This window comes from Rutilus rutilus (assembly GCF_951802725.1).
Source record: "Rutilus rutilus genome assembly, chromosome: 23".
Classification (NCBI taxonomy): Eukaryota; Metazoa; Chordata; class Actinopteri; order Cypriniformes; family Leuciscidae; genus Rutilus; species Rutilus rutilus.
In genome coordinates this window covers 13,682,308-13,705,698 of record NC_140233.1, presented here as the reverse complement: position 1 = coordinate 13,705,698, position 23,391 = coordinate 13,682,308, and the positions used below count along the sequence as shown (strand labels likewise).

Here is a 23,391-nt window from a genome sequence, read left to right as displayed (position 1 = left end):
TGTCTACTCAAGCACGTGTCTGCGTGCTTATGGATTTGTGCGCATGCACGTTTCTTGAAAGACCCACATATGGTAAAGTGGTTGCCTGCTTATGAGGCAAGGGAAGGTAAACATTATCCCCCCCACAGACATCAGAGGACGAGTTCTTCCTTATGTTAGCCAGGACTGGCTGGCGTTGAATCAGAGCACTTTTAGGAAATTCCCTCTGACCTTCTGCTCTAGGGAAGAACAGATAAAGATAGAGGAATGGAAAAGAGGTCGCTCGTATTGTTTCTGCAGTGCCACCTGCACAGAATAGACTTGCTCCATTTTTTTTTTGTGTGTGTTTTTTTATGTTTTTTTAGATTAGGGGAACGTCTGTTGAGAGGTTTTCTCTTTCAACAAATATAGATGGAGCGGAAAGTTTAAAGATAGGTATACACCTGTTGTGGGTCGGAGATCTTTCTTGAAGTTTCCGAACTGGTGAGAGAACCCCTGGTTTGAGCAATACAGGATGAGAGAAAACACACTGCTTTTGGACAGTGTATTAAAACCACTTGAAATTTGAGGAGCAGAACTAACCGCTGCTTCCAAGCGTTTTGATCTATAGGACTGAATTGGATTCACTTGTTTTAGTCTCGTCTTGTCATAAATCCATCATGCACGTATCTTGCGATCTGCGTCTCACACTATGACCTTTAAATCATATGTTCCTATTCACATCTGTGTTTTAAACACCTGGTTTATTGAGCGGGGTGTTTTCCAAATCCAGATGGCTTCACCCCAGTTTTGATTATTTTTGGCTAGTACATAAACTTGTTCCAACCTCACAGTTTTGAAATGCGTATTGTTCTCTAAAATGACTACAGACATCAAAACAAAAGACAAAAAAGTAAAACAATGTTGTTTTGAATTTTAATCAACTTTTATTTACAATAGTTGATGTATACGTATAGCACGTCACACTTCTTGATGTCATCTTTAATATTTCAATATTACTTGCATATTTTTAATACTTTTCTAAATAAATTTGGAATCATTTGTAATATTTCTAAAAATAATAATGATATTTGAATATTTAAAAGGCTGTGGAGTATTTGCACTATTTTTATCACAGCTGATGGAATCTGTGTTGCGTTTCTACACATTTGCAATGGAAATTAGGACAAAAATAATGAATGAAAAACAATCGCTTGGGTTAACACAGACTCTCAAAGTGTTAAATCTCCTTAAGAGAGGTATTGTAAAAGGTGTGAAGGGTTAATAACCCCCCACCCAGATACTTCCTCTTTGGCTTTTCCTCAAAACCTTAAAACAAGTCTTTCCTGCTAACCGAAAACCCCCTGTGCTCTTATCTCAAACTGTTTTTTTTTAAACCCAATTTCTTTTGAAGTCACACATTTGCACTGCCTGTAGCAAATCCTTTGACTCCAAGTGTTTTAGTTTTCTTTGATTGAATAACACAAGGAACCTGATGTGTTTTCAGAAGAGAGATGCCAAGTTCAAAGGACATAGAGGTGTGTTGATTACAACAGCTGCACTTAATAAAATCTTGGAACATGAAAAGAGAAAGAGTATATTTTTATTTCACACCAAAATGAATTTTTGTTGTTGTTGTGGACTTGTGTTTTACATTAAAGTGATCAGTAGTGATGTTCTACATATTGTTATGTCTGTCGTTTTGCTTTTTAAACTGTTTTACCTTGATAGGTTTTTTTATTCACCCGGGAATTCCATGTGTGTGGGAAAACGCACCAATGTTGGTGAGCTTTTACACCATTTGTCATGATTTTCCAAACACTGATTCTGTCTCTACAATTTCCTCTCACTTCTGAAACTAACCCTATATTCTTTGTTTTGCTTACATTTCACAAAGTCTAGAAAAGGGCCAATTTCCTGTAAAGTCTCATGAGCTTCCGGTTTTCATAGATATCGTTTTTTTCTTTCTTGTGTCCATTCAGCTGGAGGAGGAAATGTGGGAACAGGCTGTCCCTGCTGCTGATAAGGACTTACGGAACTTCCCACCTTCCACATATGGGACCGGTCCTTTAACTGGAAAGAGGTGCTACCAGGGGTCATTGCAAAAGCTAGAACATCCGTCCTGTCTCCCCACAACCGGTTTGAGAAATCTGACCTTGTCAAAACATATTTACTTTGTACTGTAGAAATGAAAAGAGGAACAGAACTTCCTGTGGAAGCATCATTTTTTTATTTGTACACCTACAGTGCTATGCATAAGTGAATACACCCATGCTAAAGTTGACTAAAAAGAGGAATAAAAAATCATATTTTGGAAATTGAACTTAATGCCTTAATTTAAAAAATTAGGAAAAATCCAACCTTTAAGGACACCAATTTTCTTTGTGAATGAATAATGTATCGTAAATAAATAAATGTTCTTCCTTAAAATACATGGTGCATAAGTGAGTACACCCCTATGTTAAATTCCCATAGAGGCAGGCAGATTTTTATTTTTAAGTATTTAAAAAAAAAAAAAAAAGGATACTATGCATCCTGATAAAGTTCCCTTGGCCTTTGGAATTAAAATAGCCCCACATCATCACATAGCCTTCTCCATACCTAGAGACTGGCATTTTTTTCAGTTAGCCTAAAAGCTAGTTTGATTTGCATTGAGAGATGATCTTATGGAAAGTACTCCATGCCAATCTCTAGGTATGGTGAAGGCTATGTGATGATGTGGGGCTATTTTAATTCCAAAGGCCAAGGGAACTTTATCAGGATGCATAGTATCCTAAATTTAAAAAAAAAAAAAATACTTAAAAATAAAAATCTGCCTGCCTCTATGGGGATTTAACATAGGGGTGTACTCACTTATGCACCATGTATTTTAAGGAAGAACATTTATTTATTTACGATACATTATTCATTCACAAAGAAAATTGGTGTCCTTAAAGGTTGGATTTTTCCTAATTTTTTAAATTAAGGCATTAAGTTCAATTTCCAAAATATGATTTTTTATTCCTCTTTTTAGTCAACTTTAGCATGGGTGTATTCACTTATGCATTGCACTGTATCTCATTAGTATGAATTCTGGTGCTGTATTAATTTAACAGACAAACGTTTATTTCTTTTATTCTTTCTTTTATTTAAGTTAAAGGCAGGGTAGGCGATTTGTTCTCTGTCTGTGGAAGGCGTAGGACCATAAAATGTCCGTCTAATAATTGCATTAGGTCCGAATGCAATGGTACGATTGTCCTACCAGCCGGTCAACGTATGCATTTCCATATCTCCGCGCACCTGCTCGCACAGACATCACTTGTCATCAGCAGGTTTCATGCTTCGAGTTAGACAGACGTCAGTCACCGAGCACCGCAACCGAAACAGCAGCCACATTTTACAGTTCCTCCTTAACCAAAACAAGTCAAGTCAAGTCATTTTCATTTATATAGCGCTTTTAACAATGTAGATTGTCTCAAAGCAGCTTTACAGAGATAAATGTATAATTTAACGTAAGATTGTTTTGGCTTTATAGCGGTTCTTTAATAAAGTTATTTTCCAGCTAAAGTTAGTTTTGATTGATTCGTTTCCGTCGCAACGATCATTTGCGTCAGAAGCTCAAAACAATGAGCTTATGCTGCATTCACGCCATAACTACTGCAATGTGGAAGAGATGGAAACCTGTAGCGTTATACTCAGAGCGTTTTGACTCGAATTAATGCGTTTCAATGGCAACACTATCAACACCGAAATTAATCTGCAGCAGTCAGTGCTTTTTAAGTTATGTTCATTATGAGACATGAGGTAGTTTAACGCCGTCTCGTGACGCTTTACACACTCTGCTGTGTGCGTTGATGTGTTTGGAAGGAAGCGTGGCTTTGGAGACGCTCTGAAGGGAGGGTGGGATCCTATGCTTTCAAAGCTATCTTGCTATTGCTAGCTGCTCCGAAAATTGCCTACCCTTCCTTTAAATGAGTCATTTACCTTGCCTAAATTTTAAAATGTTACACTGAATGAAAATAATATAATTGAATTATTAATTAACCAATTAAGTTTTATTTTGTTTACTATATAGAGCTATAGCTAAAACAAATACAAACACATCATAAAATTGTAAACGTAATCCATTCTTACAAATGGATTAAAAATATCAGTAACACTTAATGATGCTCCATTAGTTAAGGGTAGTTAATGTAATTTGTTACAGTACTTATTAATATTTGTGAACATTATTTCATGTTCATGTTAGCTCAAGTATATTAACTAATACAACTGTTGATTTTATTCATGTATTAGTAAATATTGAGATTAATAAATGCTTTAGAAATATTTTTTTGTTTACTGATTTAGGTAACTGATGTTAACAAATGAAACTTTATTGTAAAGCGTTACCATAATATCTTTAAAAATATAAGAGTGTATTATTATTATTATCCGCCAATATTTAGGGTATGGTTGGGGTTAGGGGCTCGATATCTATAGTACAATAACTATACAAATATGCATTTATAATATAAATATAATAGAAAGCTGGTTTAAAGACTTTTGCTTTCTAAAGCTGTGCATATGCAGGTACTTTTACATTTTAGATGCTGTCAGTACATCCGTATGTTTCAGCATATTCAGTGTAAATGTTATGTATGAATGCCTACAAATTCAAATGAGATCAGACTTGACAAATCATTAAAAAAACAAAAAAAAAATTTATATAAATCATATGTGTTAATAAATCCATTCATTTACTAAAGTAAAAAGCCCCGGTCTTCCCTACAAAAGTGTTATTTGTTACAAAGCCTTTTTAAACGCTATTTAACTTTTTATTTAAAACAATTCTCATTTGAATCAACTGAACACTAATTGTGCCTGGCTACAGAGACATTACGTGTGTGTGCGTGTGCATATGTTCTTGTGTAGGACTGCATCACAGCGTTTGTCTGTTCTAGTGTCCATGTGCCTGTCCAGTCATGTGCCAGTCCAATAGCCAAAGTCCATCTCCACATCTCAATCCTGATGGCTTTTCCTTAAGCAAGACTTTCAGCCTATTCCCTTGATGCCTCCTGTCTGAGAGCTGGCAGGTGGAGACATCTGTGTAATCTTCCTTCTCTTCACCCTCTCTCTAGCCGGGTGGAGTGGGTCTGAATTAACCTGCGATGTTTGTCAATTCATCCTTTAGGAGTGTACGTGACAGTGAAACTCATTGATCTCCGTGGCTCAGCTCTCCATCTGGCCTGATTGGAGTTTTACTTCAGCTTGTTGAAAAAAGTGAGGTCAAGTTAGGCTCCTGCTCTAAACTCCCTGAGCCTTTCATGCTTAGAAAACACTTTTGGGGTTTTATTAACTTTTAAATGTCCATGTAAGTGAATCTCATGAATAAATGGTCATATTTCACCCCTATATATATATATATATATATAAAAAATATATATTAAATATATATATATATATATATATATATAAAAAAAATATATATATATATATATATATATATATATATATATATAAAAAAAATATATATATATATATATATATATATATATGTTTTTTTTCTTTTTTCTTTTTTTTTTTTTTTATTATATGACATTATTTTATTACATTTCTTTAAATTTTACCCCAAAGTGTGTGTGTGTGTGTCTGTGATGCAGTCCTACACAAGAACATACGCACACACATGTAATGTCTCTGTAGCCAGGCACAATTAGTGTTCAGTTGATTCAATTGAGAATTGTTTTAAATAAAGTTAAATAGCATTTAAAAAATATGCTGGCTTTGTAACAAGTAACACTTTTGTATATATAGCACACACACAAACACACACGCACACATAGACACACACACACATATATATATATATATATATAATGTATATATGTATGTGTGTGTATATATATAAATTGTCATTTGCAAACATACTAAATCAACAATTTGGGAATGATGTGGGAAATGGGAAAATTGAAAAGTGGTAATTGGCAAGATTTAAAAAAAAAAGCATTTTTTTTTCTTTTTGCGGAATATTGTTTTAATATGTAAATTTTAATATAATTAGAATATTAATTATATTTTTATGATATTAGTATAATACATTTATAATATTCTTATAAATATATAATATTTTGTAAACTAATTATTTAATAATAATACATTTTAATACAATAATTATAAAAATGTAAATATATAAATTAAAATAATTGTATATTCAATTATTACTTTTTAAATATAATAAAAAAAAATCCCCTTTTTGTTTTATTGGGTGAAATATGAGTATTTCAGTTTTTGTGAGATGCCTGTATTAGTATAATAATAAAATTCTTTATTTAATTAATAATTTAATAATAATAATTTAATTAATTTTTTGTTATGCCAGTAATCCTTGATAGGTGTAGCATAAGTCTTCCTTAATTGTTTTAATTTTCAAATTGGTCACATTCCATCAAATGAATCAGGTTCTGGTTTCATAAATTGTGCTGTTATTGTCTTACTACTGCTTATTATTAGATGCGGCATAATACTCCAAGCAGAATTATGCAATGACTCTGTGTCTCGGTTACCTCATTTTTTTTTTTAGGACACGTAGTAGGATAATACACGCTTAGTCCACTTATGTCATGTCTTCTTCCTGTCTGTAAGCCTTTATGTAAGCAAATGGTCGCCATCCATCCCACACTGATGTGCAGGTGTGTTATGGGAAGGCCCTGCTAATCCCAAAAATTGCCAACAAAGCAGTGCCCTAGAGAACAGAGTGCTTTGTATGTGTGTCTCCTTGTCTGTAATCCTCTCCAGGTGCTCTCGACCATTCTCAACTCTTCTAATCACTCTGCTTGTCTTCGGCTGGGGGGGGTGGTACCTGCCAACTGCTGTTTTTGTTTTAGATTAGCCGCTTCCCTAAGTCCCGACCCTCGGCCGGATGTCCCAAACCCATCTGTCACCGAGCCCTCTCCCAGAACGGAGGCTGAGAGGATATAGAGGAGGAGGCCGAGAAAAGAGGATGAGCTAGTGAAAGAAGCTAGGAAGTAATTGCATCTGGTGTTATTCTGTTTTCGCTGTTGCAAGGACTACATGCTAATGTCCTGATATTCACAATGTTATGATTTGGTTAATTGATAAAGCCAATTAAGCCAAATGATCGCATTCATATACCGGTAAATGTTAGAAATGATTTGTAGTGGGGTGGGGGTAGAGAACAACCCATAGATATGCTAGAATATGATAAGATAGAATATGCTAATTGCTAAGTCCACAATTCTTGTTATGGACTTAGCAATTAGCATCAACTTGATGTCTATGGGTTGATCTTGTATACTTTGCAAACACTTTTTTTGTGTCTATAATAGGTGCGTTCTATTCAACCATAAGTGCCCTACGAGGTGGACTTCACAGGGTATTCCTTCTTAAATCCGAAGGGAGCGAACATGTTCTTTGCTAGTTCCGCTAGTTTAATGTATTTGTCAATGTCAACCTCATTGGTTTTATTAAATGTTAACCTATTGTACAATAAGATATTTTCCCCATAGCTAGTTTGCTAGCAAGCTAATTTTTGTCAATAATTTGTAGTGTAGCTAACTACTTTTTCACTCAAATAGCGTCTATAACTACTTAAAATCATGATTTGCTTGTAGCTTGACATGCTAAATTTATATTAGCATCCAGCATTGTTGTTGACATTGCCTACATATTGAAACCCACTAGAAAAATCTTGAGAGTGGGAGATAATAAAGAGATCTTAGTGAGTTTTGTGCTTTTTTAGACATTAAATCTTTCACTAGCGTATTTGCCTGCAATGATCTTTTGTGAACTTGGTTGTCACATTTGGTCAGGTGAGCCTGTGTGTTTCCGGCAATCTTTCCGGTAGTTTTGTGTTAAGCAGGTTAAGAAGCATTTCCTAATCTTTTAAGATGCTGTTGCGCACAAGACCATGCTGGCAGCCCGCCTAGATGAGGGGATGACAGTGTTTCTTCATCCAACAAGCTGGCAGGAGTACGTCACGCTGAGGAGGGCAGTATGCTGTCTGTCTCAGACCTGTCTCGCTGCTCCGATCTCGCTGTCAGATTAACTGGAAGGATGTTTAGGCTGTGTCTGTTTATATGGTTAGGCTCTTTTAAATAGCATTTGTGGTTGAATTTGACATGAGATGTGAGGTGAATCATAGGCTACTAGCTGAGCTACTGCTAAGTGTGTTAAGTTGAATCACTACTGTCGTATGCATTTAAAAATCGCTTAAAAATAATCAAATTATTTTCTTTTTTTTATGTAGCCTATATATATTGCCCTTTTGGGAGTTAGTATTATGCTAGCAAAAGCCCACAATTTACATTTTATGTGGTAAAGAAAAGTTACATTTAGCATTTAATATGTAGTTAAGCTAGCTAACTGCAAGAAATTCAGCTGAGTTGGTTTCACATGCCTAAACTTTAATGGGTTCATGTTGAGAATGTTATTGCTTAATGTTATTGCTTAATGTTCTGTTACCTTGCCGTTTTGGCAGTTAGCATGCTAGTTATATTATACTGTATATTGCTCCATAATATGCTGTAAAAAAAAATGGGTTTGGCATGCTAATATATGCTATTACTAGCTAGTAAACTGCAAGTGATTCATTTGAACTATTTTTTAAATGCGTAAACTTTATAGGATTTATCGGTTTGAGAATGTTATGCTTAATGTTCTCATTCTAATTAGTTAGCGTTATGTTAGTTTATACTTTTATATTGCTCTGCAAATTGCTAGCATGGAAAGAAAACCTCATTTGTGTGCTTCCTGCCCACAATTTACATAATATGTTGTAAGGAAATGTTATTTCTGGCATGCTAATATATGCTAATGCTAACTAAGCTAATAGTTAACTACAAGTGATTCATTTGACCTTGTTTCAAATGCTCAAACTTTATTGGGTTCATGCTGACTGTGCTTAATGTTCTGTTGTGCTGCTGTTTTGGAAGATAGAATTATGCTAGTTATCTCATACTGTATATTGCTGTGCAAATGTTAGCATGGTAACAGGTCTCCTCATTCTTGTGCTTCCCATCTTTAATTTACATTATACGTAACAAATTGGAATTCGCAACTATTTTTACATGTTGGTAAATTGGTGGCTATATTCGTATGAATTTTTGCAATGTTATTCATACATTTTTGTACAATCTGCTTATGGCCCACTGGTTTATTTAGTTCATGTTTCCACTACACACTTGTAGGTATTTGAGTTTAATAATGTTAAAGAAATCCATTTCCAATGTGTGGATCCACTGTTCTTTTTTTTTTTTTTCAGTATGTATAAGTAGAAAATAATGTGTGAGTTGCGTTTCCTGCTAGATTTGCCGAAGTGAAAAGACAAAGACAGCTTGCAATATCTCACCCTTTTCCTTCACACTCTTTTGCAGGTTGTGAAAATGAGACGGTGGAAATGATTCGGGTTGCATCTGCTCTTTTCCTCTTGTTAAACCTACATCTGCCAGACCATGACAGCTTTAACACCCTCACATGCTGACAGTGATTTGGACATCCGCAGCTGGTAGGGGCTCACCTGACCTCAGACTCTGTAATTATTGCAACTTCTGTTTTCCCTCAAGTCTGCTAGCACCCAGAAGCTCTCGAATGAACGCTGTACAGCTAGGCTTTACCAATCTAGAGGGTGGATTGTGGTTCAGAAGGCCCCTACATTTTCGGAAATTGCATTACAAATATGAGTGAAATAGTCACAGCTGTGAGATATAATTAAAGTAATTTGTCCTTGGGCTTAAACCAAGGACACTACAGGCAAAAACATTGTTTTTTCATGCACTGATCATTTTTTAAGTATGGTGATATCTATAGTTACTTTATACCCTATTCACCTTGCGGTGTCTTGCTTTAAACTCAACTAAGGTGAATAATGCAGTTTGGAAAGAGACATCCAAATGTAAACTCGAATGAGAGATTTAACACTCTTGTATTTAAGTTGAGGACTTGTTTAGTCTGGGCATTAAATATGGGCAGACCAGCATGCCAGTCCAAGAACGTAATGGGTGCCACCATCTCCTTTTACATTAACCCTTAATGCACCACTTTGAAAGGCACTAAACCGAGTGGGACTGCAGCCCCTTTAAGCTTTTCTGATCATTTGTCTCAATTGCCCTTGAGAAAATTTGAATGGCACTTGAGTAATTGTTTCAGGACGTCTTAATCTTTTCTCAAAAGAGGGGAAACAATAGTCCCATTGAGGCGATGGGACTGACCATAACCTTGTGGGTGGTCCCGGAGCAAAGCACCTCAGATATTATTATGGAGCAGGGCTGCTTTTTGAATCCGCGCACCTTCGTATAGCGTGACCTTTGTGCGAGACTCCCCTCACAGAGGGATAAAAGAGATGCTGTGAATACGCTCGCGGGGTGGCGTATCACTCCAGCTCCCAGCCTATCGACCGTCTCCAGCGGCTCTATCCAGAATAGCCCCGCCGTCTTGCTTGAGGAACTGTTGAAACTCTTTGAGGGGTGACGCAACGCTTCGGTCTGACTTACCTGGCTAAAAATGGGCATGTGTTGGACGAACACTCAGCCTTGGTGGGTGGTCCGGCCTTATGAGCCGTTTTCCGAGCAGCTTTAATGTCTTTGTGAAGCGAGGCCGAGTATGAATCCTGCCACTTTTGTATAATTCTCGTTACAGAGGACGGGAGAGAATCCTTGCTGATAGCCGAGATTCGTTTTGCCACTGTTTAAACGAATTAAACCGCAAGAGTATATATCAGGAAAAATATTTATTTAATAAAAACTTGCGTTAATTGGAAAAAATGGTAAATGTAGTGAGGCTGAAATGTCTATAATTAAAAGCTTAATATATGATATGTAATAAATAATTATATTAAAATACATAAATTATACAAAATATAATATTAAATTATAAAATAAATGTAAATATATTTTGAATTACATTTGTTTATATGTTAATATAATAATATTTAAAAAAAAATTATTAAAGATTTATTTATAAAAAACTTTACGTGTCATACATTGGCAAATGTTGTGATCCCAAAATGTCTGTTAAAAAAAAAAGGTTTCCATTTGAGGTTGAATTATATTTATTACTTCTTGTTTATGTCACAAACAATGGTGTCTATAATACGCAAAGAAAACTATCCATTTCCTTCATCTCAATGGCAGTTGCTCGGCTGACGCAAGACTTCTAGATTTGATTTAGTATTAGATTGTTTGGAAAACTTTTAAAGCATCCACTAGACGACCAGGCACTGCAGGATTCATATGAGTGAGCTTGCAATCATTATGGTGTACAACATTAAGAGAACAAAGCGTAGAGGTGCAGATATACTGGAAGTTAAAGGAAAGAATAAACACATTCCACTATTCCTCTGCAATTTGCCTTTCCATTACGCCTCAGCACAGACCAGTGGGTCGCTGCTGGGACTTGCAAGAGGATGTAAAGTGTTCCCCTCTCAGCCAGCACTGTAATTACACGCCATCAACTCCTCAGTTGCCATACAAACACATAATAACCTTCATCCTGCTCTCCTTCAATTACCCTCCCCTCTCTCCGCTATTACCCAGGATACCCCGGGGCCCCCTGTCTGCCTCTGTTTACAAATTCCTACCATATTTCAGGATCTGCAAGACCTCTGTTGAAGGGGTTGAGGAAAACAGCTGGGTCTGGAATGACGCCTTGCAGAAGGGTCTTTCTCAACAGCTCTGGGCCTCTAACCATTCATTCATCAAGAAAAGTGTTGAAATAAGAACATTCATTCCCGGTGGAGGAAAAGGCGTGCGGTGGGAAGGATGACTTGAGAGAATGTTTATGGGTGTTTCTTCAACTTTGGCCACTTTTACTTCCCAGGGGTTGATATTTATTAAAACTAACAGCTTCAACTTTTTTTTTTTTTTTGTTATCAGAAGGTCGCATTAAAACTTGGAAACTTTTTGCAATGCGTTCATCTGTTAGATACTTTCTTTGTTACCCACACCAAGACTTTTAATCTTAAAATCGTATTTTTATCATAAATATTTGATTTATTAAAAAATGTTTAAATGTTTGAAGAGAAATGCAAAGTAAGAAAATATGTATTTGTGTCTTCAGTTTTATTATTCAAAATGGGTTTTATTTTATTTTATTATTATTATAAATTTTTTTTTATTGTCATGGAAATGTGACTGCTTGGGATTTTCATTACTTTCAGAAAAGAAAGAATAAATATATAATGACAAAATTATCCTACTGTTTAAAGGTTTGGGGTCAGAAAGATTGTTTTTAAAATAAATTAATACTTTTATTCAGCAAGGATGCATATTAAATTGGTCAAAAGTGAAAGTAAAGACATGTATACTGTTAAAAAACTTTTGAGCTGTCTATTCATCAAAGAATTCTGGGGGAAAAAAATCCAGCTGTTTTTTTTTTATTTTTATTTTTATTAAAAAGTATTTTGAGCACAGAATCAGCATATTCAAATGATTTCTGAAGAAACATGACTGATTCAAGAATGCAGACTGGAGTAATGATGCAAAAAATTCAGCTTTGGTCACAGGAATAAATTATATTTTAAAATGTATTTAAATAAACAACAGTTTCTGTATTTTTAATCATAATTGCAGCCTTGGTGAGTATAACAGGCTTCTTTTTGGAAGAAAAAAAAACTTTCAAAGGTTTTGGACATTGTTAATGGACCAATTAAACTGACTAAAACTAAGTGTTTCTGAATGTTCAAAAGTGCCTGCAGTTGAGCAAACACTCTTAGACATAATTGCAATTTTAATAGAATTTTTCTAAAAGTGGAATTTCAGCGTTCAAGAGCTTTAAGGATGTTAATGTGAAGTGACGATTGTGGAAAACCAGATGAAAACGAACCATCACAAAGGGCTTTTGTGTTTAAGGGTGGTCCGACAAGACGTGCCCTGTGGGGTGATAATGGTTTTATAGTTGTATGTATCCAGATCGATAATGTGTCCTGTACATCTTTAACAGTCACATGACTGAATGTCCATATGTATGCATGAAATCACATGAATAATGTACTAAATCGGAGTGAAAGCCGCCCTGACTTAATAGTTTGTTGATGACTTCTTAACGTGGGATCTCGGTTTCATCTGAGCACTTCCTGTTTGTAGCGCTGCTGTTGCTTGTTTGTTTACTGCGGTTCTCTGGAGAGACCCTCGTGGCTCTGCTTCCTGTTTTGATTCAGAGAGTGCATTATTGTGCACAACTAAAACCAGCCCAGCCTTGAAACCTCTATTAGATTCCCAGGAGTGTCCTTTAATGTGTCCCTCCTCTCGGCCTAAGGCAAACCCATTTATTGTCCTGCTAAGAGTTCAAACAAGTGCTATTCAAACACACAGACTGGAAGCCAATTATGAAATTACTAGGAGAAAAGCTGCATTAAGAGGAGTCTCATTCAGGATGAGGATTTGTATAAAATTAGGCAGAATTTTAAATATTGTGATGGTTTTAATAGGCTTCACTTTAAATTACTTTTGTCACCTTCTTTTAAAGGGATAGTTCACCCTAACATGAAAATTAGCCCATGATTCACTCACCCTCAAGTCATCCTAGGTATATATGACTTTCTTCTTTCAGACGAATACAGTCGGAGTTATATTAAAAAAGTCTTGGCTCTTCCAAGCTTTATAATGGCAGTCAATTGCTGTCCATAAAAGTGCATCCATCCATGATAAAAGTGCTCCACACTGCTCCGGGGGGTTAAAAAATGCCTTCTGAAGTGAAGCGAAGCATTTGGGTAAGAAAAATATCCATATTTAACATTTTATAAAGGAAATTAACTAGCTTCCGGGACAAACTAACATACGGATTCAACTTAAGTCTAAGCGCAACTTATGCGAGTAATGTGACGTACTGCTGATATTTACTTCGCTACTTCCGACATAAGTTGCGCTTTATACGCAAGTAGACTGCGTTTGGCCGGAAGCCAGAATTTTTACTTTGTAACGTGTTAAATATGAATATTTTTCTTACACAAACGCATGGCTTCACTTCAGAAGGCCTTTATTAACCCCCCGGAGCAGTGTGGAGCACTTTTATGATGGATGGATGCACTTTTATGGACTTCAAAACAGAAATGGCCATTCACTGGCCATAAAGCTTGGAAGAGCCAGGGCATTTTTTATATAACTCCGATTGTATTCGTCTCATATACACCTAGGCTGACTTGAGGGTGAGTATAAATCATGGGCCTAATTTTCATTTTTGGGTGAACAGTGTTCTTTACATGCATGACTTGCAGTTCTGATGTTTATGAAAGGAAGAAATCGGCTCACAAAGAGGAACAAAAGTACGTCAACATGAGAGAGGAAGTAAACATCACGAGGGCAGGAAGTTGCACTGTATCATAGGTGAAAAGGAGGAGGTGGGGGCAGCAGTTAGTTTAAGAAAAGAGAAACCCTGGAGATTCACAACACAATCAGATTGACCTTTCATCCCAAGAGCACTATGGGCTGCTCTCAGAGATGGCGGGGGGTCAGCAGAGACCCTGATGCGAGACAGAGACCCGGCAGATAAAAGCGGAGCCGGTATTGTCTAAACCTCACAGTCTAGTGGGCCTGTTGAGCGGCAGAAACTTCCAGCCCCCCCCCCCCCCCAAAAACCACAAGTCTACATACACGCTATCCCAAACATTTCCCTAAAGGTATTTGAATGTATTTGGATAGAAACATTGTAATTCACACACGACTGCAAATGGTCTGTAACGTGCATTTGGCTAAATGAAAATAGCTGCAAAGTTCAAGAGTTTTGTATGTTCCGACCACAGGGCTATTTTGTGCTGCGCTTGCTTCTGACACACAAGATATCATCAGTTCTGTGATAATAGCAGGAAGAACTGAGCGCTTATCTGTTTGCATGCCGGTTGCTGGAGCCGGATGACCTGCATGTGTCTGTTTAAAGGTTGACTTTAACTGGAGTCTGCTTGATGGTTTGCACCATTTGTTGTTGACAAACATGACAGATCCATGTATTACAATAAGGTAATAATAAATTAGGGGATTTCTCAAAATAAGTGTTCGTATTTATTCTGTCAGTAGTGTACAACACATACAGTGTGAATACACAAAGGAAAATTATTCATTTATTTCTATGATTTTGAATTAACTTCTAAAACATTTTCAGAGGTATTCATTTAAGCTTTGACTAATTCTGTCTCTTCCATTTTTTCTTTATATTTATATATTCTTTATATTTTTGGTATATTATTTGTGTGCTAACTAAAAATATTTTACAATTATTAATAAACTATATATGATGCTATCTGTCTCTATTTATTAATATATTTTTACATTTTGTTGACATGTTTTATTATTATTAAGTTTCATTAATGTAATTTTGTTCATTTTGTTAAAATAAGCAAATAAAATTATTATTAATCTGCCTCAAATTTTTTCACAAAATATTATATTCTTGATTATTATATTCTTTGTTACAATAAAAGTATATATATATTCATATTATTAATAGATTTTTTTAAATATTAAAAAAACAAATGATATATAAACTACATATGATGCTATCTGGCTTTGGTTATTTTAGAATTTTGTTAACATATTTTATTAATATTATTATTCAGTTTTATTAATGTTTTTTTTATTTTGTTAAATAAAAAAGAAATTGTATGCAGCAGCCATTTTGTTTTCAGTTGTGATAGGTAATATTTTTATTATATGCATTATTATTATATTTATTATCTATTTCATTTTGTTACCATAAAAGTCATATTAAAGTATATATATATATATATATACAGTATAATACATATAGAGAGAGAGAGAGGCAGATATATATGTCTCTGTGTGTGTGCTTTTCTTTTTAAATTATGATCAAAGGAATAGCAAATGAAATTATGGCACATCTGTTTGAATGACATTCTAGTAATCATGCTGATTAGTGTCAAGTTTCATTTCTTTTTATTTCTTTTGTTATACAATTCTGTACTGACAATTCAAAGAATCAAGTGATTTATAAGATTTAAGATTGTGGAAATTGTAGAGGGACCACGTCTCTCAAAGACAAAAGCTCATCCAGATGGACAGTAAAGCAGCCAAAGTGGATTACAATGAGAATACAATTCAGCCTCCCCAGAAGGATCTCCACAAGCTACAGGATAATGGCCATTATCTTGGTACTGTGTGGCGTTTCATATGTTAAGAGGGGTGAAACTGAACACACCTTTGGCCCATGTGACTCCTGTGCATGTGAATGATGAGAGAGAGCCTTGATGGACAATTAATGAGCAATTCACTGCCAAATGACACAGGAGACAGGAAGTCTGACAGCATGTTAATCAGGTCACCCTAATCTGGGCTACTACATTCACTTAGACCAAAGTGAACACATATTTCATGAAGATTATTATTTTAACATATTAAATCTCAGGGATTCATTTAGGAAAATTCTCTAAACTCGCCCACCTGATGCAAAGTTAAATAACATTTAGCCTCTTGGTTTAAAGCTCCAGCATGGAGACCAGACCTGACCTTTTAACGAATACATGTGCTGTAGTTTATCACTATGCAATTCAAATAAACCTTGTTCTACTGAAACCGATAGCAATAAAATTTACGTAAAATATTTTCAAAGACATCTGGTTTAATGTATACGCAGGAATCCGGTGCAGCTGTTGAAGGATTTGTGAGTGATTTTTTTTTCAAAGCTTGCACACGTGGTGTGTCGACACACAAGATGACATTATAGGTTCAGTGTAGGAAATGACTGTAGGAGGTGAAGAGAAACTCCCAATTTGCATCTGGTGTTAAACTATTTTGATGGCCCTGTTTGTGTGTTTATTGGGGCGATCATTCGCGCTCCCCACCTTCATTGAATTCGGATTGAGCCATCGATCAAGGCGATAAATACAGTCAGATTGATCAAATCACGCGCGATTTTGCAAAAATCTCACCATGTTTTTATCTTTATGCATGGGCTGTTTTATGTAACATTTTATGCTATTCTATTTCTGGCCATGTCGGGTTTCTTAAGCAAATGTCTTGTTGCATGATTATTATTTCATTGCATATTGTTATTAGGCTATTATTTCATGCTTATACTGACAAATAATGTTGCTTTATTTACTTATTAAGCCATAGTTTTATTGTGTGTTGATCATTTTATATGATGACAATTTGAAATGTAGGCTAACTTAGTGCATACTGTAAAAAAAATATTGGTTTAACTTAAAAAAAGTAAGTTACCTGGTTGCCTTAAAATGTTGAGCTCACTGAAATTAAACATTTGAGTTGATACAATGAAATATTATGTTATCTGAACCTAAGTTGAATTGACAATTTGACAAAAGATAAAACGTTGTGATAAAAGAATAGTGAAAATATTTTTTTATAGTGTATGAAATTAAAAACGACGTTTGAAAACACAGACAGCACATGAAATAGGCTACGTTCATTTAATCGTCGGCAGGCAGCGACGCACGAGACTCCACAAACCGACCTACAAACAGCAGCTGAAACGTGGCTAAACGGAGTTCAAGTGTGTAACCTGAGCATGAGGTAGGATATAGACCCCTCACCAAATACACTCGCACTCCTTCCTTCCCGTGCAGTGCCTCTTTACTGTGTGTTTGCACTCCGCTGATCCGGAGCGGAAATTCCTTTCCGTTTTTGTGAATGACAAACTTATTAACAATTCATCAACACAGTCTGTTCCATCCGGCCCCGTTTCCACGGCGACGATTTCTCGGCGCCTCCTGATTGGCTGGCCGACATAATGTATCCATTGAAACGCCTCGCGCTTGTATCCATTCACGAGCTCGCTGTGACAGAGAGCGCATCTAGGACTAGAGGACGCAGTGTTGCATTCTCCGGGATAAATCACGCAGGGAAATAAAGCTACGAAGCGTTTTGCATTCGTTATTAGTCTACTATCGATATTCGACTGGATATCTAGATTGATTCGTTGCGAAAATCGACGGCGCGAGAGAAAAGAGGTTATATAACATATGATAACGTCAGTGGCTGTGGCTCGCGCACTCACTGGCTAGTGTGAGTCATTGATAAATGCACACAGTTGCATGAATGGGGTGGAAGTAGAGCGAGTCTGCGCTTGACTCTCGAAGGAAAACCCGAGGATTTAAATAATCTCGACGGTGCAGAAGAAGAGACTTTGACGTGAGAACCTCAAAGCTCCAGGCCTGAGACGTACACGGCCTCTTGCAGCGCGTCTTCTCCGCAGTTTAAGGTCTCACGGTACCGTACCTTATTTCACTAATGCTCGATAAGTTCAAACCCGTGCAGTTCGATTCGGTCATGGCTATAAGCAAGACGGTAGAGTGGCTGAAGGAGCAGCTGGAAACGCGCAGGGACTGTTTGCTCGTGATGGACTGTCGAGCGCAAGAGCTCTACGAATCGTCGCACGTCGAAACGGCCATTAACGTGGCCATCCCGAGCCTCATGCTCCGGCGACTCAAGAAGGGCAACCTGCCTATCAAGTCTCTGCTCTCCAACGGAGAAGACAGGGAGATGTTTGCGCGGAGGTGCAAGACGGACACTATCGTGTTGTACGACGAGTACAGCCGAGAGTGGAATGAAAACATCGACGGCGGGTCCGTGCTGGGTTTACTGCTGAGGAGAATGAAGGACGAGGGCTACAAAGCGTTCTATCTGGAAGGTACGTTCATTTCCACTGCATTTTACGATTTTACTTGGTATATTTTTGCCAACAAAATAGTATCTGTTTTATGTTACTAGTATTTATGAATTGCTTGCATGTATTTCACTTGAAACTATGAATTAGATATTTATAGTACTAACTAGTATCTAGTCACAAGTATTTATTTGTCACGTCCGTTGTTAACTATTCCAATTGTCCCAGTTGTTAGGCTACTAGTCACATTTCGTAATCCACTGTAGTTGCAGTTGGCTACTAAAAATAGTAATATAGTCATATTGAAAATATTATTAGTAACAATAGGAATACACACTAATGTCTAATAAATAGGTACTCTAGTGTCTTTTCAACTATAAATGTTCAAATAGTTACTAGTAAATAAAGAGTACTAGCATCTAATGAATGGTTACTAGTGAAACAGAAAATGATACTACTAGTCACTACTTGTAATTAAAAATGAGTGCTCATCAGATAAAAAAAAGGATAGTTAGTTAGTTTGAAGGAATAAATGTTAAATGGTTTTCTAATTTGAACTTTACAGGTGGCTTCAGCAAATTTCAAGCTGATTTTCCCACAATGTGCGAGACGAACCTCGACGGTTCCTCCAGCAGCAGTTCACCGACCTCCCAGGTCCTGGGTCTCGGAGGGCTTCGGATCAGCTCTGACTCCTCAGACATCGAGTCAGACATCGACCGAGACCCAAGCAGCGCTACCGACTCAGACGGCAGCCCTCTGTCGAACCCCCAGCCCTCATTCCCCGTGGAGATCCTGCCGCATCTGTACCTGGGCTGTGCAAAGGACTCCACGAACCTTGATATCCTGGAGGAGTTTGGCATCAAGTACATCTTGAACGTGACCCCTAATCTTCCCAACATGTTCGAGAATGCTGGGGAGTTTAAGTACAAGCAGATTCCCATCTCCGATCACTGGAGCCAGAATCTCTCGCAGTTCTTCCCAGAAGCAATCAGCTTTATTGGTAAGAATCAGTTTTAAACACAATTATTCTCATTTTAATTTGCTTTTCATTCAGTCCCTGTTTTGATTAAAACTGTAGGGCCTTTCAATGTTTTGAAACCAAACGGACGGCACCGTATTTATTGTTTGCATAGTAACATATCCTGCGGTTGTGACACAAAGGCTTATGATGAAACAGGAGACGGAGGGGGGAGGCAGTAATATGAGCTCAACAGGAAGGAAGCTAGCAGCATTGAAAGTAATCTAGGACAGAGCAATGTTTCGCCACACAATGAGGACCATTTACAGGGCCGTGTTGACATCCTGTTAGCCTTGACAGGGTGCTGCCATGACTTCTACATTTACACGCCCAAATGGCACCATTGTCAAGTAACCTGGCGAGCGGAAGGATCATTTGATTAACCTTAATAGCCCATTTCCATGTCGCATTCTCTGAGAAATGAGCGAGTTGTTTTCAGTCATGCACTAGAAATCCCGCTGAATGAGGCCCCTTTTGTCAGCGCAGGGACCGTAATGAATTCCGACAGCCGAGCTTATGTACAATTGCATATTCATAAGTCACTTGCACACAGATAACTAATCATCTCGTCTTTTTTTGCCCCCTCAGATGAGGCCCGCGGACAGAAGTGCGGCGTGCTCGTTCATTGCCTCGCCGGCATCAGCCGTTCTGTAACTGTGACGGTGGCGTACCTCATGCAGAAGCTCAACCTGTCCATGAACGACGCGTACGACATTGTCAAGATGAAGAAGTCCAACATCTCACCCAACTTCAACTTCATGGGCCAGCTCTTGGACTTTGAGCGCACGCTGGGCCTCAAGAGCCCGTGCGACAACCGCGTGCCGGCCCCGACCCAACCATTGTACTTCACCACGCCAACCAATCACAACGTTTTTCAGCTGGACCCTCTGGAGTCCACGTGAGGACCCTCCTTTTTCTCAAATCGAGCGAAACACAAGCTTCATTTTTTTTCGACAGTCTTGTCGAGGGATTCCTGACGTTATTGATGTTGGCTTGAGATGACGGCCGACCAGAGTAGCCACTGATGGGGCATGCGGTGTGCCCAGAGCTTCTACGCTGCTGTTAAACGGAGAGAGATCATGTGACTCTGTACCTCCAAGACTCTTTAAAGTAGTTTGTTTCATATATATACGTATACATACATATTCAAGCATGGAAAGAACGTCCGATGTTTTGGGGCTGGTGTGCCAAAGAGACTTGACTGGAACTGAACAATGACAAATACTCATTTGTTTTGTTTAGCACTTGCACCTTGACATTTTCTAGGTGTGCTCTTCTTGTCTTCAATGAAGACTTGCCTGTTTTCGGGATGAGACTTCCCTTCGGTAATGATGGCAGAGTGTACTGTACTCCAACTTATTTGCGTGGAGAAATTTTTAAAAACATTTATACATGTGTATATTAAGATGTTGGTAAGCCTTGCCGTAGTTAGAATACACCTGTTTTAAAGGAACGGCTGTAGATTTTTTTCTTCTCCTTTTCGTTCTCTTTATGTAAAACAAAACTGAATATCGATCAATATTATCTTTATCCAAGAGTTAAATGCCAAAAATTTTAACAGGTTTTTGCAAAATCATCAATGTGTATATGTATAATATATTTATAGTTTTGCTTTACGGATCAATTCCGCCTTTCTCAGCCTTTTAACCACCATCACGAATCAAAGTCGTCATTCTCTTGCCTTAGTTCTGTACATACGTAAGTGTTATTGTGCGGTAAACTTTTAGAGCAGTTCCCCATATGCTTCTTTTCACATTTTTTTAGCAAACCTGGCCATACCAACTTGCACGTTCAGAGGGGTTGTCCAAACTTGTACGCGTACGAGGCATTCCTCGAATGCTATGCGGCGGGGTTTCAGATGCATGCTCATTTAGGACCCATACGCCTTTATACTACTCGCTTTTTGTAATTTTTCTGGGGACAATGGAAGGGTCGAAGCAAGAAATGCATATTTTTTTGTGCGCAAGGGTGTTGACAAAGCCGGGAGAATGTTTTGCGTCTCCTGTTCAGGGAAGTTCTGTGACATGCAGTTTTTTTTGTGAGAAAAGTGATGGTTTTCAAGAGTGTTTTGTTGTCCCTCAAAGCGAAGGCCTGATTGGGGGGAGGGGCTGTTTTACAAAACCAATTCCCCCCCAATGTTACGAATGTAAAGAAATAAGTTATTAATAAATTGCTATTTTGTCTATTCAAATGTATTTATGTCTCTCTGTTTTCTTTGCTCAAATGAAACATGAATTCAAACTAATTACAAAATCCAAATGTATTCAGAAAAAGCGCCGAATAATAGATATACTAGCACACAGTTCACTAATCACAGAAATATATAACTTAGTATTTAAATGTCAAAGCTAACCAAAGACTAGATTAATCTTTGATATAGAACAGTTGTACAATCAAAAACAAAAGATAAAGTGTTACTGAGTGTTAAGTGAGCAAAACAACTTTCCATGTGGACAGGCTGGTATTTCCAGGTATGGGTTGGTGAGTGAAATGTCCCCCCCTGCGGCACTTCCTGTCAGGTGATCAGGCTCCTGCTCTCAAAGCAAGTCCAGGCAAAAACAAGCTGTATAACCTGACACCCTCTTGGCTTTTGCATACATCAGATAAAGGGATAATCCCTGTGTGGGTGTAAGAACTAGGGTTAAAATTAGTAATTCTTATTTTTGATGGCAAAATAGTATATTGTTGTTATAATAACAACAATGATCTATTCTACGTATCCGTCAACATGAAGATATATACATATCTGAGTAGGAGTGGTATTAGAGAATGGAATTTATCATATTAGACACTCCTGTAGTTTTAATTCGGCGAATCCCATTCATTTATTTCACATCATTATAACTATTAGATCATTTTAGACATTCATATATTACATCAAAATGAAATACTTACACATATATATATATATATATATATTAAGACTAATGAAAAAGTTTATTTAAATATAATAGCCTTGTAAATAGTCCAAATGTAGTGTGTGTGTGTGTGTGTGTATATATATGTGTGTTATCCTTCAAAACGTGAGTTTTTTTTTAACATAAGTTATCTAACAAAACACAACTATTTGAATTTAATAATGAAATAAAATAGCCTTGTAAATAGTCTACATTTATTTTAAATATATATTCTATTATTCATTTGGGTGTGTGTGTGTGTGTGTGATTATTCAAAATGTATTTCAATTCAATTTAATATCTTAGCCTAATATATATATATATATAGTATATTAGTGTACTAGTGTTCTAGTATACTATATATATATATTAGTGCTGCTGTCAAATCGATGAATTTATTGCTGTCAATCACGTCTAACATGAGTTTGTAAATATATATATTTGCAATTTACAAATAATATGTTAACATTATTAAATTATATGTTATTGCTTTTAGGGACCAAGGCACAATTTGTTTTAAGACAACATGTGTCCATTGTCCCAGTATTACTGTTACACGTCTGTAAGTCTTTAAAGCATTGAAAATAAACCCAACAGATTGTGACTATACTTGGCCAATGTGCTAATCCTGTGTGAAGGGTTTCAGTCCCTTGTCGTCCTCTTGTTACAAACTGCACTGTGAAGGATTTGCCAACATGCCCAGCAATTTCCGGTGCTCAAGTTCCAGCGACCCAAACCCCACCCGCCCCGTACTCCCATCAGGCAACGTCCACCCACCACCTCTCTGCTCACCAGCTGCACTCCTCCATTTGTGTTGTTATGTGAGTTGCAGGAGTACAGGCCACCCCTGGCTAGATGACCTCGCCTGTTGTCAATCACTTTTAACGGGCAGGTGCACAACCAGCCAGTCACTGGGGCCAAAACAGATGGTGTGATGATCCACCCCCTTTCTCAAGGTTTATTATTGTT

The 23,391-nt window shown here is 37.0% G+C and overlaps 1 protein-coding gene across 1 annotated transcript; it reads left to right on the top strand.

Annotated features, from left to right (window-relative positions):
• Positions 1 to 17,463: 17,463 nt before the first annotated feature.
• dusp6 (dual specificity phosphatase 6) lies at positions 17,464 to 21,720 on the top strand. The gene is made up of 3 exons (XM_084396650.1): positions 17,464 to 18,531; positions 19,073 to 19,507; positions 20,114 to 21,720. The coding sequence occupies exons 1-3, from the start codon at positions 18,132 to 18,134 to the stop codon at positions 20,425 to 20,427; spliced, it is 1,149 nt and encodes a 382-aa protein (XP_084252776.1). The 5' UTR covers positions 17,464 to 18,131; the 3' UTR covers positions 20,428 to 21,720.
• Positions 21,721 to 23,391: the final 1,671 nt, after the last annotated feature.

Coding starts and splice junctions, on each gene's coding strand:
- dusp6 (XM_084396650.1), top strand. CDS start 18,132: ATGCTCGATAAGTTCAAACCCGTGCAGTTCGATTCGGTCATGGCTATA. Junction 18,532..19,072: donor CAAAGCGTTCTATCTGGAAG/GTACGTTCATTT, acceptor TGAACTTTACAG/GTGGCTTCAGCAAATTTCAA. Junction 19,508..20,113: donor AGAAGCAATCAGCTTTATTG/GTAAGAATCAGT, acceptor TTGCCCCCTCAG/ATGAGGCCCGCGGACAGAAG.